General features: G+C 42.3%; 1 protein-coding gene across 12 annotated transcripts in view; it reads right to left on the bottom strand.

The window, feature by feature from the left end:
• Positions 1 to 23,887, bottom strand: part of ZHX3 (zinc fingers and homeoboxes 3) — a 112,768-nt gene that overhangs the window by 6,181 nt on the left and 82,700 nt on the right. For 10 of the 12 annotated variants that reach the window (XM_045529273.1, XM_045529272.1, XM_045529277.1 and 7 more), the window contains one exon: positions 1,296 to 4,305. In XM_045529273.1, coding sequence (XP_045385229.1) covers positions 1,296 to 4,155 — 2,860 coding nt within the window. In that variant the 5' untranslated portion in view covers positions 4,156 to 4,305. Of the gene's footprint in view, positions 1 to 1,295; positions 4,306 to 12,878; positions 12,897 to 16,756; positions 16,817 to 23,887 lie in introns of those variants that run through there. The other 2 variants (XM_045529279.1, XM_045529282.1) reach the window with 2 other exon arrangements.

Genomic DNA, 23,887 nt, shown 5'->3' with positions numbered 1-23,887 from the left:
CAGGCCTTCTGCAAATGCTAAACAGATGGGAAACACGGCACCCCCTACCCTCAAATTATGGGTGGACTTGGAAGTCTCCTTTTCTTTAACTGAGTAAAGAAACAGTGGCCTATGTTTCAAATTGTTGTGTTCAAATCAATTTAAAATATTTAGAGAAAGAAAAAGAATTTGTCTTTTTAGAGGTGTTCAGTAGAAAGCAACTGAGGTGGGATCTGCCAGGCCAAACAAACAACAACAATTGCCAGCTGTGGACACAATGGAACACCATACTGGAAGTTCTGTGGGGTCTCTGCGGGGCAGGGCACTATATTCAGTCCTGGGGATGAGGTGCCAAACACAAGGCCCCACACTGAGGCAGCTCACACCAAGGTTCCTGGGGGCCAACTGCCATACTGCCCAATTGCACAGATACTTCTTGGGTGTCTCCTGCACTCCTCCACCACACCAGCTCAGCTGGCAGAGCTGCCATTTTGGAACCCCCAATCCTTGCAGCTTCTGCGATGCTCCTCCCTCCTGACTGTTCTGTGATGGGACCTCTAATGAGGAGATAAATACCAAGGGTGGGGAGGGAACGGAGAGGCTGGGAACTCATGGACCAAGAACGTGGAAAATCAATACCCACTAACATGACTTGTCTGTGGCTTCAAATCTATGTCTTAAATGAAATACATTTTAAATAAATAAACTTTTACTTTCAAGTATGATCTAGAGAAACTGAGGAACAAAATTCAAGCTTTTGATTCCCTAGATGTCCAAGAGGGAAGGTGATTTTCCACTATGACAAACATTTCTTCTACATCAGGAAGAACAACAGAAATACAAGATAGGATTTTTCATCATCAGAAAAAAAGCACTGCATGTATCTAGGGACAATTAAAGGATCTCTCTTTCCTTTTATTCAGCAATTCAAGTTGAATTTCTTCTAATGTCCTATTGCTCTCTCCTACTCAGTAACTGTGGATCAATCTGCCTGACTCAGATGATGTTTTGACCTATTCTCCTATTGCTAAGAAATGGCTAGAAAAACTTGGACCCCTTTAGGTTCACTGTATTCTTTCCCCTGCACAGATTTTTAAAAAACATGAAATGAAACAAAAAATACCTCTCAACCCTTTGTCATACTATGTTCCCATGTCTTCTGCTGCCAGTTGTCCCCTGAAGCAACCAGGCAGTTTGTCCTGCTGCCAGGCAGCGTGAGGGAAAGCAGATACCCACTGTTATAAACTCAGTGCACACCCCGAGCGCATCCTTCCCTCACCCACAGAGGGTAGACGTGGCTCCCATGGACTCCTTACCTAGCTGAAGTCCAGCCTGGGGACTCGATGTGTCAAAGTGCTCTGAGCTGGCGTCAGGGACACTGGGCTCCCACGACTCACTGTTCTCGGACACCTCTGAATAGGTGTCACCTGTCCCTTTGTAAACTGCTGCAGGCTCAACAGCACCGGGGCCCTGGTCCTCAATGCCTGTGTCCACCACAGCCCGTGTCTCCTCACCCATTTTCTCAGCAAACCACTGCTTGACCTGCTGGGGGCTCATCTGGGTTTTGTCACAGAGATTCTGCAGGTCCTCCTCATACAGCATCTTGTGTGTCATGTAATAGTCTTGCAGGAGCTCCTGGTTGCCAGGGGCAATGACCAGCAGCCCTGGAGGGAAGTTTCCCCGCTTATAGTCTTCGTACCACTTGAGCTGGCCATTCTTCAGGGCGTACCTGCTGTCTCCGAACCAGCGCACCACCTCTGGCCGCGGCAGACCCGTCTGGGCCATGATGGCGTCATAGTCCTGGTTGCTTGGCCACTGCGTCTGGACAAAGAGCTGCCGCAGCACATGCCGCTGCTGGGCCGTCTTTTTGTAGCTCACTTTGCCTGGGGGCTGCTCTGCCAGCTTGTTTGACCCATCGTCCTCGGGCTCACAGGTACCCAGCCCTGGAATCTCACTCTTACCATTGGCTTCAGTGACCCGCAGGTTCTTGAGGTTGATTTTGATGGGACTTACTTTGCGCTCTGCCGAGGTATGACCACCGGGTGCTTCTGGGGAGCCATTTTCACCAGGGACCCTCAGCTCACTGGCCAAATCCTCTTCTCCACCCTCGTCCTCAGCAGCCTCCTCTTCCTCCTGAGAGACATTCTCATCAGCCTTCTTGGTGTCCTCAGGAGTCACTTTTTTCCGTCTCTCTGAAAACCAGCTATCAATTTCTCTTCGGGTCATTTTGGTTTCACTTCTCAGGCGGTCCAGCTCCTCGTCAAGAGGAAGAGGGTTTTGTGCAAAACTGCTTTCCAGGGCTCTGAGCTGCTCGGGGGCTCTCTCCTTGTATTTGGTTGGTGTGAAGTCAGGAGTCTGGTGCCAAGATTGTCGTTTGGCAGAAGGGTGGGCTGCTATTGTGGCTGCTGTCGGGATGCAGGTTACCTCGGGGGCCTTGGACGATGGGGAGAAGGACACCTCTGGCACAGAGTCAATAATGATGGAGCCGTGATCACCAGGCATCATGGCTCTGGAGCCCTTCAAGTTCCGGCAGTGGTATCTCCGATCACTGAACCACTTCCGCACCTCTCTGGTACTGAGGCCAGTCACTTTGGTCAGATGCTCAACTTCACTCTGCCCTGGGAACTGGTTCCGACAGAAGCTCCCTTTCAGAGCTGACAGCTGTTCATGAGATTTCTTATTTTTATAGATGCTTGCATCAAGGAAGGCTTGGGAAGTTATACTGGGGCAGGCCGTGAGAAGCGACTGGGCCGCATTGACCACTTTCACAGCTGACGTTGTATTTGAACACACAGTGTTAATGGGTGCCACGCTTGGCTGCTTGGGGACAGATGTAACGGTGAGGGGGAGAGATGAACTTGGTGCTTGCAACCCATTGGCCATGAGTGGCTGAGTGACCAGAAGACCCCCTGCGGTGCCCTCTGGCTGTCCCACAACGTGACTTGGGAGAGCGGCCTGGATGAGATGTTGGACGTTGCCAGCACTGGCAACCAGGGGGGTGTTTAGAACCGTGATTGTGGGCTGAGGCACAGACTGGATGACTGTGTTGAACATCTTCTTCCGGGCATCCTCGATCTCCTCAGGGGACCAGCTGATGCCCTGCTTCAGCCTTTGGGCTGTGAACCAGATCTTGAGCTGCTCTTCTGGATACTTGGTCACCACAGTCAAATAGCAGAGCTCGGCTTTGGTTGGGTAGGGGAACTTGTGGAAGGAGTTCTTCAGGAAGCTGTTGGAGTCCATGGCCGCATTGTACGCTGGAATGCTGCTTAGGGGGACCATCACTTTGGGAAGGGCCTTGGATGTGGGTAGTGTCTGGTGGGTGTGATGCTGGGTGTGCACTGGGGGCTGCTGCTGGAGAGATAGGAACTGTGCTATACCAGCCGGCAGAACGGGCACTGTTCCAATCAGGGGCCCATTGGCAGCATGCGGGGGTTTCGCAGAGCTGGTAGATGCCTGGCTGACTGGGATGGCCCCATTGATGAAGGAGTGGTCCCCCTCTTTCACCTCCGTTTCTCCAGCCGACAGCTTTGGTAAGGCCTCACCCGCAGGCTGGCTGGGGACATTCTCCTTGATCGTGTGAATTTTTTTGGCTTCAGCTTTGCCTTTCATTATCTTCATGATTGGAGTTTTGGTAATAATGATTTCTGCCTGTCCATCGAGCCCTTCGGCACTGGGCTCGCCTGCTAGGTCAGGGGTGCTGGTGCTCTCGGGGACGCTCTGCTCCACAACCACATGATTGTCTGGCTTGGCCACGTTCCACACAAAGCTGGCTTCTCCCGAGTGACACTTGGCATTGTGCAGGGAAAGCCCCTCGGGGGTTTTTGCCAGAAAACTGCACCCAGCACATACAAAAGCTGGGTCTTTATTAAAGTCTGTGTGCTCTGAGTTCATATGTCCCACAAACTGGGTCATGTCGTGGGATCTGAAATCACAGTATTTACAGGAATATAAATAGCCATCCAAAGTGCTCCGGTGCCCGTTGGCCAGTGAAGAGCCATCAGTGCTGCTGGAATTCTGGGCTGCCTCGCTGCTGGTGGCAGGCACTTCTGGGGGCAGATCCTGCTGGGGTCCTTGGGGTAAGGCCTCAGCAGGCTGGGCCTCCACGCTGGCATCCTGCAGCACTACAGTCTTCAGTGGGATCATGCACGGGGTGGTGGATTTCCTCTTACTGGCCATGGTGACGCTCACTGGGTGATCAGCAGGTGAGAGCTTATCCCATCAGGGGCCTCACAGTACAAGTTCCAGCTACTCCATGAGGGGCAAAGAAATCGTTTCTAACGGCAGCTTTTTCACTTGCTTGCAGAAAGTGGGTTTTCCCTATTAAACCTGAGGAGGGAGAGAAGAAAAAAGATTAAGATCTCTTAAGCTCTATCTATCTGCATATTTCTCAGACACCCAGATACACTCCACTACCTTCCACCATCTAGGTCTTTTCACAAGAAGTCCAGTCAGCAGCTTGGATATAAAGTCGGAGTCTGGAGCCTCCTAAGCACTAACAAAATAGTGCCCTGAAGAATGACCTGGGGATGTTCCAATACCATTTAATAGACTTATGTGATGGTTTTTTTTTTTTACCTTTCTTCCCCTACCGCCACCGTATCTTTGCATTAAGTAACTCAGATTAAGAACTAAAAACAAACACACCCTCTTTTGAACCTCCAAATTAATTCTGACCATGTCAAAGTGAGAACAAAAGATCCCAGTGTAATTCTTGTTTAAATGTTTGGGTCAACAAGGGTTTTTCTTTTCATAGCCTTCCCACATATGAGAACAAGATGACGCTTCTGTCTCTCCCAAGCCAGGCCCAGGGACCAAGTTAGCTGGTGTATGAACGGAAGAGGTGGGGTGGGCGGGGGTGGCCAGGAAGGCTGGCTGCTGTGAGAGCCAGGCCTCTCTCTGTGACCTTGCCCTGCCTGCCGCCTACCACACTTGTTCCAGGCCAGGGAAAAGGGATCACCTCACAGCTACTGGCTGTATCCCAAACTGTCACTCAGATGAAGCCAAAGGTCAGACCGTCAGGGGATCCATAGAACCAGTTTATGGCCTGGCAAGCTGCACATTCTGTCTTTGGGTGCAGCAGCTCAAAGTGTGGTCTCAACTTGGGTGCACGTGCTACACGTGACCTCGTGTTGTGTTTATTGTTCTTTCATTTTTGGCTTTTTTTTTCAGTGTTTTTGTTGTTTCTTAAAAAAAAACTGTCTCTGAAATTTATTTATTTCAAAAGCTAGGGTGATTGATTTACTGATATGTAAATTAATTATATTATTAATAATTATTTCATGAGACGCCACAAAAAAGCACTTCTGTGATCCCTATTCTTAAAATATGACCATAATCATCATCATTACCTTTCTTTTTAGCAAATTGCAGTGCTGTAATGACTAAAATAATACTAATTCTAGTACTAAATTCAAGTTATCATCAGTGTTTGCATTTGATATAAAAATGTAAAGAAAATTAAAATGTCTATTCAAATTGTTAAATAGCATACTTTGATTTATAAATCTAACCCTGACATCATAATAAAATTACTGTTTTTTTAAAAAAATTAGAGACAAGGATAAACATACACCCAGATCTAACCACTTGCCACCATTTCTCCCACCAATTTGAAATTTCATGCATGTTTTTGCTTAATTTTTAATTATAAAAATATCAATATTAAATAAGATATAAAGCTACCCATAAGTTTGTATACCTTTCTGTCTAGTCCAAATACTTTTTACATATTTTTAGTCATGATTAATGCACACTTGTGTTTTTTTCACTGAACATTACATTATAAACATTTTTGTTATATAAGCTTCATAATTATAATATTTGATAACTGCCTACTAATGTACTACAATGGATTTAACTCATCCCCCTCTGCTGTTGAGTATTCCATTCTCATAGGTGACAGTGAAATGAAGGTCAATGAAGATCTCTGGACATATAGGATGTTTCCTCCTCCTCCTTTTTCTTCTTCTTTTTTTTTTTCCTGAGACAGGATCTCACTATATGGCCTGGGCTAGTCTTGAACTCATGAGTTCTAGTGATCCTCCCTGCCTCAACCTCCTAAGGAGCTGGGACTACAGGCATGTATCACAAAGCCCGGCTAATTTTTAATTTTTTTTTTAAGAGATGGGGTTTTACTATATTGCCCAGGCTATCATGCAATGGGGTCATCATAGCTCACTGCAAACTCAAACTCCTGGCCTCAAGCAATCCTCCTGCCTCAGCCTCCTAAGTAGCTGGGACTACAGGTTCGGGCTACCATGCCCGGATAAGTTTTCTATTTTCTGTAGAGATGGGGTCTTGTTCTTGCTCGGGCTGGTCTTTAACTCCTGGCCTCAAGCAATCCTCCCCTCTCAGTCTCCCAAGTATCTGAGACTACAGATGCAAACCGCTGTGCCTGGCTAGGATGCTTTTCTGCTATCAAATTATTTTTTGAAGCTAAGTACACAGAAATGGGCTTACCCACTCAAAGAGTATCAACATTTCTGAGCTCTTTTATATGTAACTGGCATTTTAAATCAAGTGCTTTATAATCCCAAATCAGGGAAACTAATACAATTATATTCCCAGTGAGCAAATCAGATTTTCAGAGAAGTTATGGAAGACATCAAATAGAATATCTGAAAGCACAAATGACAAAAGAAAAAAACAGATAAATTGGACTTCATCAAAATTAATAACTTGAATGTTTCAAAGGTCACCATCAAGAAAGTAAAAAGGGCTGGGCGTGGTGGCTCAAACCTGTATTCCTAACACTTTGGGAAGCTGAGGAGGGAGGATTACTTGAGGCCAGGAGTTTGAGACCAGCCTGATCGAGGGTGATACCCCTCTCTACAAAAAATGGAAAAATTAGCCGGGCATGGTAGGTCATGCCTATAGTCCCAGCTACTTGGAGGCTGAGCCAGGAGATTGCTTGAGCCCAGGAGTTTGAGTTTGCAGTGAGCTACAATGACGCCACTGCACTCTACCCTGGGCAACAGAGTAAGACTCTGTCTCAGGAAAAAAAAAAGGAGAAGAAAGAAAGAAAGTAAAAAGACAGATAATCCACAGAAGGAGAGAAAACATCTGCAAATCATATATCTGGTAAAGCATATCTAGAATATATAAGAACTCTTACAACTCTACCATAAAAAGATAATTCAAAATGGGTAAAGGATTTGAATAGACATTTCTCCAAAGAAGATGTATAAATGGACAATAAGCACGTAAAAAAGTGCTCAACATCATTAGTTGTTAGGGAAATGCAAATCAAAACCACAATGATACACTACTTCACACCCACCAGGATGGCTATAATTGTAATGACAGATAATAACTAGTGAAGGTGAGGATGTGGAAAAATTGGAGCCCTCACATATTGCTAGTGGGAATATAAAATAGTGCAGCCACCTTTGGAAAACAGTTTGGCAGTTCCTCAAAATGTTAAATACAGTATTGCCATAAGAACCAGCAATTCCACTCCCAGGTATATACACAAAAGAGGAGAAAACATGTCCACACACAAACTTGTACACAAATGTTCATAGCAGCATTATTCAAATAATAGCCAAAAAGTGGGAACAACCCAAATGTCTATCATGGATAAATAAAATGTGGATATATTCATACAATGTAATATTATTCAGCCATAAAAGGGAATGAAGTTCTGATACATGCTACAGCATGGATGTACTTGAAAACATTATGCTAAAATGAAAGACATCAGACACAAAATGTCACATATCGTATTATTCCATTTATATGAACTGTTCAGAAGAAGCAAATCCACGGAAGCAGAAAGCAGATTAGTAGGTGCCAGAGGATGAGAGGAGGGGAGAATGGGGAGTGACTGCTAATGAGTATGAGTTTTCTGCTTGAGGTAAGGAAAATGTTCTAAAATTAGATGGTGTAGATGGTTGCACAACACTCTGAATATGCTAAAAACCACTGAAAGGACATCAAACCCAAGAAAGGTAGAGGGTAGAAAGTTACAGCACTCAGTTCTGCAGCGGAGGGTCATCACTCACACTTTTACAGTTCCAATACGGGGTGATGTCATCCCGTGACACTTCCTGACTCACCTTGGTAATATTTACTTCCATGAATAAGGTGAATGGCAGTGACTGTGAACATCAGGTTTGCCGAGAGAGCGGGAAGGGAGATACAGAGCCAGCAGCTGGAAGCAGCACAACCCGAAGGAAGAGAGCGCGGGTTCACCCCAAGTGCAGGCAGCCAGCAGAACTCAGGAGCAGGTAAGCGTAGGGGCCCAGCGACAGCATGAGGCACAGGGTCAGAACTGCTATTTGTGATGGGGACTGGGTTTCCCTGAGGGAAAGGTAAATAGTGTTCCTGTTGTTTTATTTTCTCAGGCTGAGAAGCAGACAACATGAAGACAGATTTGATTTTGGGGAATAGTCCCAATGTCATTCAGAATTAAGTCTCAAATTAGCCCCGAATGATCATTCAAATAAATGACCAAGGAAGGTAACACTGCTAACCATTCTCTGGGTGGCTCAGCCATCAATCACAGGCAATTACAAAAGAGCAGTAGTGGCAACAGTGGTAGCCACAGCCAGCATTTCCTGAGTGTTTCACGCTATTGGTAGTGCTTTCATACGCAGCCTCTCGTTCCACTCACACAAACCTAAAAGGAGGCACTCTTGCCATTACCATTTTACAGACAAGAAAGATGAGGCTCAAAGGAGTCCCATCGCTGCCTGCAGGGCACACGACTAGGAGGCAGCAGAGGCTGGATAGGAACCCAGGCTGTCTGGCTCCAGAGCCTGTGACCTCAACCACTCCACATGCTGAGCTGAGTAATCTCCACAGTGTCGGAATAAGGGTTGCGTGGCCTCTTGCAATGATATTTTTTTCCGCCAGCATTTATTGGGAAAAAGTTCAAGCATAAAACAAAGCTGAAGGAGTTTTACAGTGAACACCCATATTCTCACCAGCTGGATGCTTACTAAAAGTGTCTATTTTTAGCAACATTACCCATTTAAGTAAGCTTGGGTTTATCTGTCACACATTTTTAAAGGGGTATCTATTAAAAGTGGTGTTTAAAGGAAAAATCTCCAATTATCTAGCAAATTATTCATCCGGAAGACATTCATGGAGCACGTCTGACAAATGAGGCATTCCCACGTAGAAACACGCTATTTCCGAAGTAAAGCCCAAGTGAAGTGAGTGGATATAAACACAAGGCTGTGCTGCCAAAAGAGATTGGGAAAGAAGGGCCAGATGACAATCATGTGTTCATCATTCTTTGTACAATCCTCTATATACCCTGTCTTGAAAACTTCTGCCTTGTAAATGGATGTTTTAAGTGACAAAATAACAACGAAAGTACATTACTTTTTAGAAAATCTGTCTTTGGGAATGAGTACTTGCTCAATTCACTAAATTAGCAAAGCTGCAGCTAATAGTCACTGTGCGTGAGCACTGCAGTATATATGTGAGCCTTTTAGATCAAAATCTTAAAGTGTTTAGCTTTAAATTATAGATTAGGTTGGAAACTTTTCTTCTAACTCTGAGGAAAGAATTGGAAGGACAATAAGAATTTAAAGGGCTAGGCGCAGTGGCTCACGCCTGTAATCCTAGCACTCTGGGAGGCCGAGGAGGGAGGATTGCTTGAGCTCAGGAGTTGGTGACCAGCCTGAACAAGAATGAGACCCAATCTCTACTAAAAATAGAAAAATTAGTTGGATGTCATAGCACATGCCTGTAGTCCCAGCTACTCAGGAGGCTGAGGCAGGAGGATCACTTGAGCCCAGGACTTTTGAGGTCCCAGTGAGCTATGATGACACCACTGCACTCTACCCAGGGCGACAGAGCGAGATGCTGTCTCAAAAATTTATAAAAAAGAAAGAGAGAATTCAAACAAGGAATTCAAATATTTAGAAAGCAACTCTTGGCAACTCTTATACAAGAGTTATGATAGTCTGGCTGCACGCCTCTTGGACATACGACCCAGGATTTATCATTAAAAACAGAAATAATTGTAGAAACTGACAAAATTACAGAAACATAACTATAGTAGGAGATTTTAATATACCATTCTCAGTCTTCAAAAGATCAAGTAGACAAAAAAAATGGATGTAAAGAATGTGACTACTGTAATGAGGCTGATTTGACAGATATGGGTATAGTCTTGAATATTCTACAGTGATTGACTTCACATTCTTTTTAAAACATCATGAAACATATTTAAAAGTTGGTCATGTGGTATAACAGACCATATGTAAACCTTAACTCATTCCAAAATAAAAACTTAGCATTCCATTTTTTTTATTGCTAGCAATAAAGAAGATTTACTTTGAAATTTATCCTTTTTACTTTCTGCTTCAAATTATACTTTATGTGGAAATTTATCTCTCTCAGAAATAATTAAGAAAAGTGAAAATCCTCCCTATTCACCCCAGAGATAACCATTGTTAACAGTGGAGTATACATGATTTTAGACGTGTTTTCTAGGCATAGCTTACTGTAACAAATTCTTTAAAAAACCAAAAATGGAGTTGTAGTTTTACATCCTATTTTGCCCTCAGTCTTCTTCCCATAATGACTTAATTTCAATATCTTTCCATGTCAGCATCTGCAGTTTATCTCAGTCTTTTAAATGACTGCAACATTCTGATTTATGGATACATCATAATTTACTTAACCATTCTCCTGTTAACAGACATTTACATTTCTCCAGGGTTTTGTTTTGTTTTGTTTTGTTTTGATCATAGACAGGGTCTTGCTCTGTCACCCAGGCTGGAGTGCAGTGGCACAATCATAGCTCACTGCAACCTTGAACTCCTGGACTCAAGGGATCCTCCTGCCTCTGCCTCCCAAAGTAGTGGGTTTATAGGCATGAGCCACTGAGCCTGGAAGTTTTTTAACTATTATAAACAATGACTCAGTAACCATCCCTGTGCATATTTTTGTGCATTGAGAATTTCTGAAATTCTGAATCTTTTAAAAATTATTTTACTTTTAATTATTTAATATTATGGGTGCATAACAGTATATATTTATGGGGTACATGTGACTTTTTTTATTTCAGCTTATTATGGGGGTACAAAAAAAAGTTCAGGTTATATATATTGCCCATGTCCCGCCCATCCCCCTGAGTCAGAGCTTCAAGCGTGTCCATTCCCCAGACAGTGCGCCTGGCACTCACCATGTTGTTATGTCTCCATCCCCTCCCCCCACCCCCCACCTCCCCGAGTCAGCACCTTCAAGCATTACCATTCCCCAGACGGTGCACAACACACTCATCATGTAGGCATACACCCATCCCCTCCCCCCCCCCCCCCCGCCTCAGTCTGATATCCAATTGGTATCATTCCCCAATATGCATTTAGATGATGATCAGGGAAACCAATTTTCTGGTGAGTACATGTGATGCTTGTTTTTCCATTCTTGGGATACTTCACTTAATATAATGGGTTCCAACTCTCTCCAGGAGAACCAAAGAGATGTCGTATCACCGTTATTTCTTATAGCTGAGTAATACTCCATGGTATACATATACCACAATTTACTAATCCATTCGTACATGTGATGTTTTGATGTAGGCATACAATGTATAATAATCAAATCAGGGTAACTGGGGTATACATCACCTCAAGCATTTATCATTTCTTTGTGTTAGGAACATGACAATTTCACTTTAGTTATTTTAAAGTATATCCTAGCTTATTGATTAAAGTCACTTTGTAGTGCTATCAAATAGTGTTCACTCTATTATATCTAACTAACTCTATTTTTGCACCCATTAACCATCTCCACTTTATCCTCCCCCTCTCTGCTACCTTTCCCAGCCTCTGGTAACCATCATTCTACTCTGTCTCCGTGAGATCAATTGTTTTAATTTTACCTCCCACATATGAGTGAGAACATGCAAAATCTGTTTCTGTGCTTGGCTTATTTCACTTAACGTAACATTCTCCAGTTCCATCCATGTTGTTGCAAATGACAGGATTTCATTGCTTTTTGTGGCTAAATAATATTCCATGGTGTATATGTACTATATTTTCTTTATCCATTCATCCATTGATGGACAGTTAGGTTTATTCCAAATATTGGCTATCGTGACTAGTACTGCAGTAAACATGAGAGTGCAGATACCTTTTTTTTTTTTTTGAGACAGTCTCACTCTGTTGCCTGGGCTAGAGTGCCGTGGCGTCAGCCTAGCTCATAGCAACCTCAAACTCCTGGGCTAAAGTGATCCTCCTGCCTCAGCCTCCCGAGTAGCTGGGACTACAAGCATGCGCCACCATGCCTGGTTAATTTTTTCTATATATGTTTTTAGCTGTCCATATAATTTCTTTCTATTTTTAGTAGAGACGAGGTCTCGCTCTTGCTCAGGCTGGTCTCGAACTCCTGAGCTCAAACAATCGGCCCGCCTCGGCCTCCCAGAGTGCTAGGATTACAGGCGTGAGCCACTGCGCCCGGCCCAGATACCTTTTTGATTTACTGATTTCCTTTCTTTTGGATATATACCTAGGAGTGGGATTGCTGGGTTATATGGTAGTTCTATTTTTAGTTTTTTTGAGGAACCTCCATATTTTTTCCACAGTAACTGCATCATTTTACATTCCCACCAACAGGGCACAGAATTCCTATTTCTCCAAAACCATGTCAACACTTGTTATTTTCTATTTTTTTTTGATAGTGGCCATCCTAACAAGTGTAAGGTGACCTTATTGTGATATGGATTTAAATTTCCCTAATGATTACAGATATTTAGCATCTCTCCCATATGCTTCTTGGCCATTTGTATATCTTCTTTGGAGAAAAAGTGAGACCCTGTCTCAAAAAAAAAAAAAAACCTTAAAATTTAAACATTTCAAAATTTACCATTTATTCAAGCTGATTTTTTAAAGTTGGGTAGATTAAAAATGACAAATGAAGATGGGCGTGGTGGCTCACACCTGTAATCCTAGCACTCTAGGAGGCCGAGGTAGGAGGATCGCTTGAGGTCAGGAGGAGTTCGAGACCAGCCTGAGCAAAAGCAAGACTCGGTCCCTACAAAAAATAGAAAAATTAGCTGGGCGTGGTAGTGCACACCTGTAGTCCCAACTACTCGAGAGGCTGAGGCAGGAGGATCGCTTAAGCCCAGGAGTTTGAGGTTGCAGTGAGCTATGATGATGCCACTGCACTCTAGCTAGGGTTACAGAGAGAGACTCTGTCTCAAAAAAACAAAAACAAAACAAAACAGAGAAATGAGAAATTTAACAAGGGCAAAAAATTTGATTCACGATGTTAGAGTAAGTACTAAGGTCAAAAATAAAAAAAAATTTCATTTGCAAACACGACTCAAGCCTTATTTGGATCTTGATTCTAACCAACAATAAAAAGCCATTTTTTAGACAATCAGAAAAACATGAACACACACTGGTATTTTAGTTTATCTAATGACTGTTAAAAACAAAATATCCCAAAGCTTAGCGGTTTAAGGAATAACAATATATATCTCATGATTCTGAATTGGGCTCAGCTGGGAGATTCTTTTGCCCTATGTGGTATTTACAGGAGCTGGAACATCCAAGATGTTTTCTTCACTCACATGTCTAGCACCTTGGCTGGGATGGTTAGAATAGGTGAGGTATGTCCAGCACTGTCTCTTAACATGGCAACTTGGGTTTCCTCACAGCATGGTGGTCACAGAGTAATCAGACTTCTTACACAGTGAATGGCTTCCAGGAGAGGAAACAAAAGCTGCCAGTCATATGAAAGGCTAGGCTTGGAACTGACAGTGTCACTTTTGACACACTCTACTGGTTAAAACAAGTTACAAGTCCAGTCCAGATTTAAGGGGAGGGGGAAAAAGACTCCACCTCTTCATGGGAGGAACCATATGCCCATACAGGGAGGAAAGGAATTGATGGCAGCTATGTCTTGGAGTCCATCTACCACAACTGGGTATTAAATGATATTAAGGAATTACTCCTAATGTTGCTATGTATGATAATCATACTTGGGTTATGTTACAAAAGTCCTAGTCAGTTAGTGATACACACTGAAGTATTTATGGGTAAAATAATTTATTTTATGGGATTTGCCAGGGGAAAAAATAATCCCTCCAGAAAAAAATGGGTGTTGAGTGGAAAAAGATGAAAGAAATTTGACCATGAACTGACAGTTGTTCAAGTTGGGTGGGATATATGGCTCATTTTCTCTGTGTATATTTGACATTTTCAAAAATAAAAAGAATTTAAAACTCAGACTTATATTAAAAAAAAAGAACGCTTGGATCATAAATGAAGGTTAAATTTATATTTTTTAAATGCTTTGTTTTTAATGTTTCTGTCTTTCCTTCCTTTGAAAACACTGACCTTGGCCATGACAACTAGATGCAGCCACCCACCTTACCACTGACCAAGACAACCCTAAATAAATCAGCTGGCTTCCTGGGAAGTTTCCATGACCAACCAGAAAACTGAATCACTTCAATTCCATCACTCAAAGTGCATCAAAGCGAAGCACTTTCATATCTCCCTGTCCATCCCCATAGCCTCCGCTGCTGGAGTTGGTGATCATCGCACTTCCCCCACTGTAGCTTTGAGCAGCTATCAAGCAAGAAAGGGAAGCGGATATGACCAGCCACACAGCAGATTCTTAGCAGAGCCAGATATTCTGGTCCTAAATCATACATTCTCTTTTAGGGTATCTTTACTCTGAATATCAACTACACAATAAATCTGCTACTTGTAATTATTTTTACATTTCCTTCTTACGAGGGCTCAAAGATTTTACAGGCTGAGTTGTTACAGTGCGTTTTTTTTTTTTAATTAAAAAGGCTTGACAGAGCTAATATGATCCTTAATATTTATAGCATTTTTACGCTGTCAGAGGAAGGGCTGTATTATTTACTCTTACGTATGAATAGAGAACTCTATTCCAGAAGGGCTGGTGATAAGACCAAGGTTAGTCAGTAGGAATCTATAACAAAAGAAACACATGGGAAACCGTCCCTCCTCAGGAATGTGTGTGGGCAGGACCTTGGCAGTCTAGCAGATCTGCTGGTTAGAATAGTCAGATTTCTGCTGAAAACAAAGAAATCAAGTCTATTTCCAACCCCATGTGTCAAAGCAATGACAAGCCCAGAACTGGCCTTGTTTTGCCTTCTGGATACTTAAGGGTCACAATACTTTCTGCATTCAGTAATCTCCATCAGCTAAGGGTGCAGGGCTTAGCTCTCTACTTGTTTTCCCCCTCAAACAATTCTTATTTCTGTCTAGTTACCAACAGAAATAGCCTGCTGTAGTCAGATGTTATCACCTCTGAAGTGAACACTAATTTATTCATTCTCAAGCTCAGAAAAGTGATTGTGTTATAAATACAGAGACCTCAGAATTAAAAGACTTTAGAGACCATATTATTTCAACCATCTACCTTTGCATGAATTTTACCTTCAAAGTATCACTACCAGGTGGTGGTTAGGATAGCCAATACTTGAACATCTCCAGAAATAAGGAGCTCAGCACCTGCTGATGCTGGAAATATGTTTGAAATGGTTCCTTATAGCAAGCACCAAAAAATATTACCTCCCTATAGGTTTTATTTGCTAAATTTACTTTTTCACTCAAAAAGAGTGGAGGACTTACTATGTGCTACGCACTGAATATATAAAGATTTCTGAAAAGATGCCATCGCTGCAACTCAAGAAGCTAACAATCTGTTGTAGTAATTGAGCTATTCACCAGTACTCTGGGGCTGGCTCTCCCTCTGGACACATTTGATTTCCCTGCCTACCTGAAGTTAGGTGAAGCCAATGAAACGTGAGCAAATGTGTCACTTCAAGGGGGATGTTTTGGGAGAAAGTGTGTGCTTTGCCTCACTATTTACTCTCTGGCCTGGAAGCTGGTTATGTTCCAGACGGTGGTGAGAGAACAATAGCTGACACACCAGGTATACGTAACGTAAACAAGAAATAACCTTTGTTGCTTTAAGCCACCGAGGTTTTTGGGAGTTGCTTGCTACTGCAGCCCATCCCAATTGATACACAGTCTAAAGGAAGCCAGATAAACAAAATAATCAGCAAAATGATCAACAAATGACCCCCCAAAATCAAACAATAATCTCAGTGCTGTGGTGGAAGCACACACAAGGTTCAGGGAGCATATAGGAAAAGACTTTCCACCCACCTAAGTCTTCTGGGGGGGCTTGGGTACGGCCTCACAGGGGACCCTGCACCAGCTGGTGCCTCTGCCTGAAGTGTGCTCCCGACACGTCCAGGTGGCTGTCTTCTGTACCTCTGAGCCTCTGCTCCAGCGTCACATTCTCAGTGAGGCCCTTCCTGACCACCAGATCTCAAATCGCAATCTCACCCTCTCCCTACCCACCGCACTCCTTCTACCCTTCCCTGCTTTATTTTCCTCCATTGCCCTCATTATTCTCTAACACATGATTTCATTTACTTATTTGTTTATTGTCTCTCTCCCCCTAAACCTGAACATAAATTCCAGGAAGGCAGAGATTTTTATCTGTCTTTTTTGTCTTCCCCACATTCTAGCACCAGAACAATGCTCTTTGAATTAGAGCTTGAAGGATGAGTAGATATGGCCAAGTAGATAAGTTGGGGGAAGGGTGTTCTGGACAAAGGGAATACTCTATGCAAAGCCATAGAGGGAGAAGAAAATACGGCATGTTTGGAGAGCTACCAGTAATTTGGTATGGCTGGTATATGAAGTCAGAATGTGGTGGATTTCCCATGAAGCTAATAAACCTGAAGCTTCAGGGACCCTCACTTGCACAGGTACTTCCAAAGCCTGTATCTAACTTTATATCTTCATAATTTTATACTTACATTTTTTTTTCTTAGGAGGGTCCTCTTCCTAAATTTCAAGTTCCACAAAAGCTGGATCTGCTTTGATGGAGTGGAGAAAAATATGATGATTCTAGGTCTACAGGGAAGATACTTGATTTTCCACATGACCCCTTTTTCAACATTTGAATAAAGGAATCATGTTCCCTGAGGGTCTTCTTTTCCCCCAAGCCAGTCATCCTCAGTTCCTATACTTCGTGTGGTTGGGTCAGTGACTCCACATCATTCCCCTTGCTCTTCTCGGAACACGCTCTTATTGTCTACCGCCCTCTCCAGAGTGGCACCTAAATCTAAACCTCATTCTCCAGATGTAGTCTGAGTGTATTTATCACCTTCCTTAATGGCATTTCTTGTGTCATATTTAATCTTTCATAAAAATTCCTATAAATACAATTATATACTCATAATTAAAAAATTTTAAAAAGTTGTTACCCAAATGATACCACATTTATAATGTAAAATTCCCCAGAAAATATAGATCAGTGCTTTTGGATTTAATCCACATCACCAATATAGGTACCAAAATATAACACCTGTTTGTTTCAATTTAGGTTTGGCAGAATTTGAGGATTAAGTTTGTAGAGAAATGACAGATAGTTAATTCATTTACCAAATGTTTACTGAGTGCCTACCCTATGCCAGGCATGGTTCTAGGTGCTAGAATACAGGGAAGACAAGAAAAGACAGATAAAAATCTCTGCCTTCCTGGAATTTACATTATAATTTGGGGGAAGAGAGACAATAAATTAAATAAATAAGTAAATGAAGTCATGTGTTAGAGAGTAATGAGGCCAATGGAGAAAGGTAAAGCAGGGAAGGGTAGAAGGAGTGCGGTGGGTAGGGAGAGGGTGAGATTGCAGTTTGAGAGCTGGTGGTCAGGAAGGGCCTCACTGAGAATAAGACACTGGAGCAGAGCTCGGAGGTGCAGAAGTGAGCCACCTGGACACGTGGGGAGCGCACTCTAGGCAGAGGCACAAACAAGCAAGTGCAAGGACCTGAATGCAAGAATGTGCCTGGCATGTTCAAGGAACAGCAAGGAGGCCAGTACAGCTGGGTGGCAGTAATTGAGAGAGCGCCGTGTGAGACAAGGTCAAAGAGACTGGGAGAGTCTGTGCAGGGTCACTGTGATGATTTGGGCGTCTCTGAGACAGGCAGTGCCAAGGGAAGGCTTTGAGCAGAGGGCTGACGTGAGCCGACTCGCGTCCCACAGCATGGCTCTGCTGACTGTGCTGAGAACAAACTTCAGGGAAAAAAACAGTGGAGAAGCGGAGAAACCTGTCAGGAGGTCACAGCAGCAATCCAAGCAGGAGATGACCGCAGCTTGCACCAGGATGGTAGAGATGGAGGTAATGAGAAGGGGTTGGATTCTGGATACATTATGAAAGTGGAGCCAACAAGATTTCCTAAAGGAATGGATGGAGGATGTGACCATTGTACCCACAGGAATTAAGGATGACTCCAAGATTTTTGACCTAAGCAACTGGAATGATGGTGTTACTATCAACCAAGATAGGTTTGAACCTGGTAAGCTTTGTGCAAAAAGCAAATCTCTGCGGCTCAAACTAGAAGGTCCCTTTATAGGAGAAAAACTGGATTGAACGGGTTTGGTCACAAGTGTTGCAGGGAATTAATGGGTCAGACTGCTAATGAGCAGGGAGGCTGTGCAATGCCAATGTTCCCAATGAAAAGACTCTAGTCTTTGCCAAAACCTGCTCAAACCCACAGAGAAATTACAGAAAGCAGAGGATGGGGGGAGAATAAGGGGTGGGGGATGAGCGAGGCTGGGAGCAAATCTAGGCTATTATAAGAGCTATGTAGTCAGAACCTGCACCCTTGTAGACAGCTCCTTTCAAAGTTAAACGTATTACTTTAAAATGTACTTGCATCCTAAATTTTGTTCCAAGTACAAAAGTAAATTACTTTATTAAATTTAAAACTAAAAATTAAAAAAGCAATATAAATGGTTTGTTCTGGATGTGGTTTTACTTCTGAAATTACATTTGTTTTGTTTTAATTGAATTTTTCCAGTGTGGGCCAGATAGTTTACAGGCTAAATAGCTTGCAGGCTGGTGAGCTCACTTGAACCTCTTGGGAGCATTCATTTGGAAAAAAAAAAAAACTCTCTGGCTCGCCTCTGTGGATATAATGTTCTTCCTCCTTTTTCCAGGCTTAGTCTGCATTGATGACTTTCTTCAATGGCCTCACTACAAAGTCCAGCAAGATCTTACACACAAGAAAGGATGCTAAATTTCACTCGCAGCAAGAGAAATGCCAGTTAAAATTACTGATTCTTTTTCTTTCACTTACTTTGGGAAAGCTTGAAACATTTGATAATAAGCTGAGTTGGCAAGGATTTACACACCGCTTGCAGGAGTGAAAACTGGTAAAACTTCTATTGCAAAGTATTTAACAGTATCTAACAAAATTACAAATGCTCATTCCCTTTGATTCAGCAATTCTGCCTCTAGGAACATAGCACATACACTTGTACACGTGTGAAGTAATACCCGTACATGGTAATCCATTGTCAACACTGGGATAGCAAAGGACTGGCAATTATCTAATCACCCACCAACAGGAAACAGTCACATCAATTAAGGCACGTCTATATAATGGAATAATATTTGCTTGTGAAAAAGAATGAGAGTAACACTTTTTACACTGCTATGGATTAACCCTCAAGATTTTTTTTTTTTTTTTTGAGACAGTGTCTCACTCTGTTGCCTGGGCTAGAGTACAAAACAACAAAGTGCAGAAGAAAAATTATACGTGTGCTTGTGTTTGTGTGTGTGTGTATTTAAAATATCTCTAGAAAAATACCTAAGAAAGTAGTAATAGTGTTTGCCCTGGGGAGGGAAAAAGGGAAATAGGGTTGAAGGAAACTTTTCCCTATAGATCCTTTTAAATCCTGAACAACATGAATGTGCTACGTATTCAAAACAAAAAACTAAAATTTGAATAAATACATAAGTGGGAAAAAAGGCTAGCACATTTCCCAAAGCGTGTGGGCTGTTACAAATAGCAACAAGTGAGCAAGACGCTAATGGGGTTGAAGCAGAGGTCCTTACAGAATATGTGACTAGGGTCAAACACCATGTAGAGCTCCTTTACATTTCAGATTTCTAATAGCTACAGATGAGCTTCTGGTTTAACTTTTCCAGCGGTGCACATGGGCACTTCACCTACAACTAAATATATTCCATTTGCCTTTAGCTTAAAGCCATAGTTCTAAAATAACTTAGAAACACCCAACATGGAGGAATAGGACAGTGTGTACAGTCCAACCTCTTTCCCAGTTAAAAAATCCTGTACCAACCTTTTATCCAGTCTGCAACTGAGTATTTCCAAAGCCTGAGAGCTCATTATTACTTATGACAACTTATTACGAAGTTTCTTTCTTAGTTGGACCTGGTTCCCGGGTTTTAGATCTGTCTTTTGGACATAAGTCAACTCTCTTTTCTATATGTCAGCTTTTCACACAGTTGAAGATCATCATTTCATCATTTAGCATTCACCTCTGCAGTGGAAGTGTCCTGAATTCATTCCACATTCTCTCTAGTGACCTGCTCTTTAACTACATTCTAATTTGTCCACCTCTCTCTCAAAATGTAGCAATTAGAATTGAATGAAGCATTCAAGATGTAGCCTAACCAGAAGAGAACTAAATGGAATTTGTGTTTTCATCATCCTATTACCACTACCAATACCACCAGAAATCTGTCAAGGTACACGTCTTATTTTCTTTTTCCCCACACAAGGGAGGCATCTGAAGTGAAGTGACCCAGCAAGACAAGGGAACACTGCTGGAATTCAGCAGGACTAAGGTTCTTTCATCACAAGGCCACGTGGGTCCACATTTTCAGACACACATAATTCTGAAAGAGGACTTCTGGTCTTTCTTCCCCTTTGCCTCTTTGAATTCTCCCTTCTTGTGTTAAGGAGAGAATGTGAGACATTTTCAAATACCCTATTTAAATGTCTTTGTCAGTGCCCCAACTCCAAGCTGAATGATTCTCTATCACAGAACCCTAATTGTTTCTTTCATAACATTTATCAAAATTGGTCACTGGATCTTTATCCATTTCTTTTCTTGCCTACTGTCTCTCGCCTTGGCTAGAGAGACTCTAAGCTCTGTATGGTCAGGGCCTATATTCATCGTATCCTTGGGATACAGTACAGTGCCTGGCATATAACAATGACTTCCAGTGAGCAAACAAATGGGAGCTGAGAACGGAGGTAAGACTCTAACATCACACAGAGCTGGGTTTGTGTCCCAGAGCCCTACCATTATGAACTGTGTATTCCTAAGGCAAATGACTTAATTCCTTACAATCTGTTTCCTTATTGGTAAAATGAGGAGATATTAATGCCTATCTTATGGAGCGGACATGAAATTTAGTGAATTGATAAAAAGTATACAATAAAGGATTTGGTACTGTATTATTGCATACAGTAAGCATTCAATAATAAATCATAGTTACTGCAGCTATTACTGCTGCTCTAATTACCACTACCTCCCGCTCAGAAGCTGGCCACTGAAGGACGACAATTAACTGTAGCAGCTAGAGGTACATCAGCTGTTTTATTCAGCCTGCTTTTCTTTCTTTCTTTTTTACTACGGTTTAAAAAAAACATAAAATTTACCATCTTAGCCATTTTTAAGCGTACAGTTCATTAATGTTAAGCACATTCACATTGTTGATCAACAGACCTCCAGAACTTTTTCATCTTGCAGAACTGAACTTCTATACCCATTGTACAACTATTCCCCTTTCCCCCTTCCCCTGGAAACTACCATTCTACTTTGTGAGAGTTTGACTACTTTAGATACCCTTCAAGTGAAATCATGTTTCACGATGTAGCTAAACCAGAAGAGAATTAAAAGAAGCTGTGTTTTCACTATCCTACTACCACTACTAACACAACCAGAAAATCTAAACATAAAAAGTATCTATCTTTTTGTGTCTGGCTTATTTCATATAGCACAACCTTCAAGGTTCATCCATATTATAGCATATGTCAGAATTTCCTTCCTTTTTAAAGCTGAATGATATTTGATAATATGTATATACCACATTTTCTCTATGCATTCATCCATTGTTGGACATTTAGGTTTCTCCCACCTCTTGGCTACTGTGAAGAATGCTGCAGTGAATATGGGTGTGCAAACATCTCTTTGAGACCTTATTTTCGACTCTTTTGGGTATATACTTCTTTTTTGTTGTTTAAGCTCTCCCACAACCCTGTGATGCCAATAAAACAGCAGTTTATTGCAAACAGGACTCAATCAATTTGCCTTGGGAGGTTCCCCTATTTTTAAGTGAATTCAACAGGTCAAATTTCAAATCTACTTCAACTGTCCAAAAGGGAAGGATGCTATTAAGCCTTTCCTCTCCCCCTCTGTTGGAAGAGCTCTAGGTCCTTCCTCAGAGGAGGGCACTGCCCCAGGCATGGGCAGAGCAAAGCTGCAGGAACCTGGGGCCCAGCTCCTGGGAACACTGAAAGGCTATGGCTCTGCCTTAGTAAGCCCAGGACAGTTTTAATAATATTTACTTTATGAGTAATGTTGTGAATGCTGTTAGTATTTCATCAGGAAGTTACCAGTTTCCCTTAGATGGATGAGTTCAAGTACCATTCATTAGGCTCATAAGCTTTATGACTTAGAGCCAGGTATTTCTATGCAAATCCACTTTCAATCTTATGATGCTCAACTAATAGGACCAACTGTATTTGCTCAATAAAATTCCATGTTTTCCTAGAACTCTTCAGGATTATGGTCACTTCCACATTATTGTCCTGGAGGGCAGCAGAACAGGTAGTCAAATGGAAGATGCATTAGGGAGCTTCTGAGAGTGCTGGCTCTGTCTTTGAGGAAACTTAGAGTGCCAAGGTGGCCCAGGGGAAAGAGGAGGAACAGGCCGCGGCACCTGAGCCTTCTGTAAAGCAATAAAGTCAATCACAAATCATGAAAGCAAGAACAGCTGTAAGGGCACTAATCTCATTCACAAGGGCTCTAACCCAATGACCTAATCACCCTCCACAGCCTTCGCCTCCTAATATAATCACGCTGGGGATTACGATTTCAACATATGAATCTTAGGGAAACATAAACATTCAAGTCCACTGTACCATCCACTCAGATTTCCCAGCAGAGATCTCCAGATCACTCCTGCACTCTTTATGCTGCCTTCTTTCCCTTATTTGTCTGCCATCAAATCCTATAAATCTAAGAATGTTGTTTTAAATCTGACCTGTTATCTCCATCCTCGTAAGACACAGTCTAACAGTTAAGGACTTCAGCTGTGGAGCTAGACAAGTCTGGTTGTTGTCCTCATTCTACCACCTCCAAGCTTTGGTACCTGGGCCTGGTGCTGGTGCCTTCCAGTCCCCATTTCCTCCTCTGTAAATGGAGATAACAGCTTCATCTACGGGTTGTTTCAAGAATTAAGACGGGGTGTAAAAGGTTCAACACTATGCCTGACACACAACAAGTGCACCATAAATGATGGCCAGCACCATCATCCTTGTGCCTTTTCCCATAATGCAGTCCCTTGTCTGTTCTGGCTTGGGGGGTCCTGCAACAACCCTCCAAGCTCCCAGTTCTCAGTTCTTCCTCCTCTTCAGTCTACCTCCTATATTGCCACCACAGTTAACATCCTAAAAAACAAATCTGTTCATGTCACTCCTTGCTTTGAAGAATGTCTGCTGTCTTCTTACTACCAATCAGAAGATTCTAGACCTGTGCTGCCCAATACTGAGGCCACTAGACAAATGTGGCTATTCAGCACATCAACCATGGCTGCTCCAAATTGAGATGTGCTGTAAGGATAAAGTACACACTGGATTTGAAGACTCAGTAGGAAAAGGAACATAAAATACCTCATTAATAATTACATAATAGAACAGAGTTCTTTATTTAAAGCAGAGGTGGAACAAATGTTCATGTGGTATCTTTTAAATCACCTTTTCATTACCTTTTTGAATCAACATGCTTATATTTTTTGGTATTTTATTATTTTTCCTAATTCCCTGTATTCACATCTCCCTTCTTTTTTTCTTTTCCCATATGATATGTTAATGGTCCCAGAAGAAATTATATCTTTCTTGGCAGAG

The sequence above is a fragment of the Lemur catta genome, chromosome 17 (genome assembly GCF_020740605.2).
Source record: "Lemur catta isolate mLemCat1 chromosome 17, mLemCat1.pri, whole genome shotgun sequence".
Lineage (NCBI taxonomy): Eukaryota > Metazoa > Chordata > Mammalia > Primates > Lemuridae > Lemur > Lemur catta.
The sequence above is the reverse complement of the archived record's forward strand: the minus strand, read 5'-3'. Positions and strand labels throughout refer to the sequence as shown.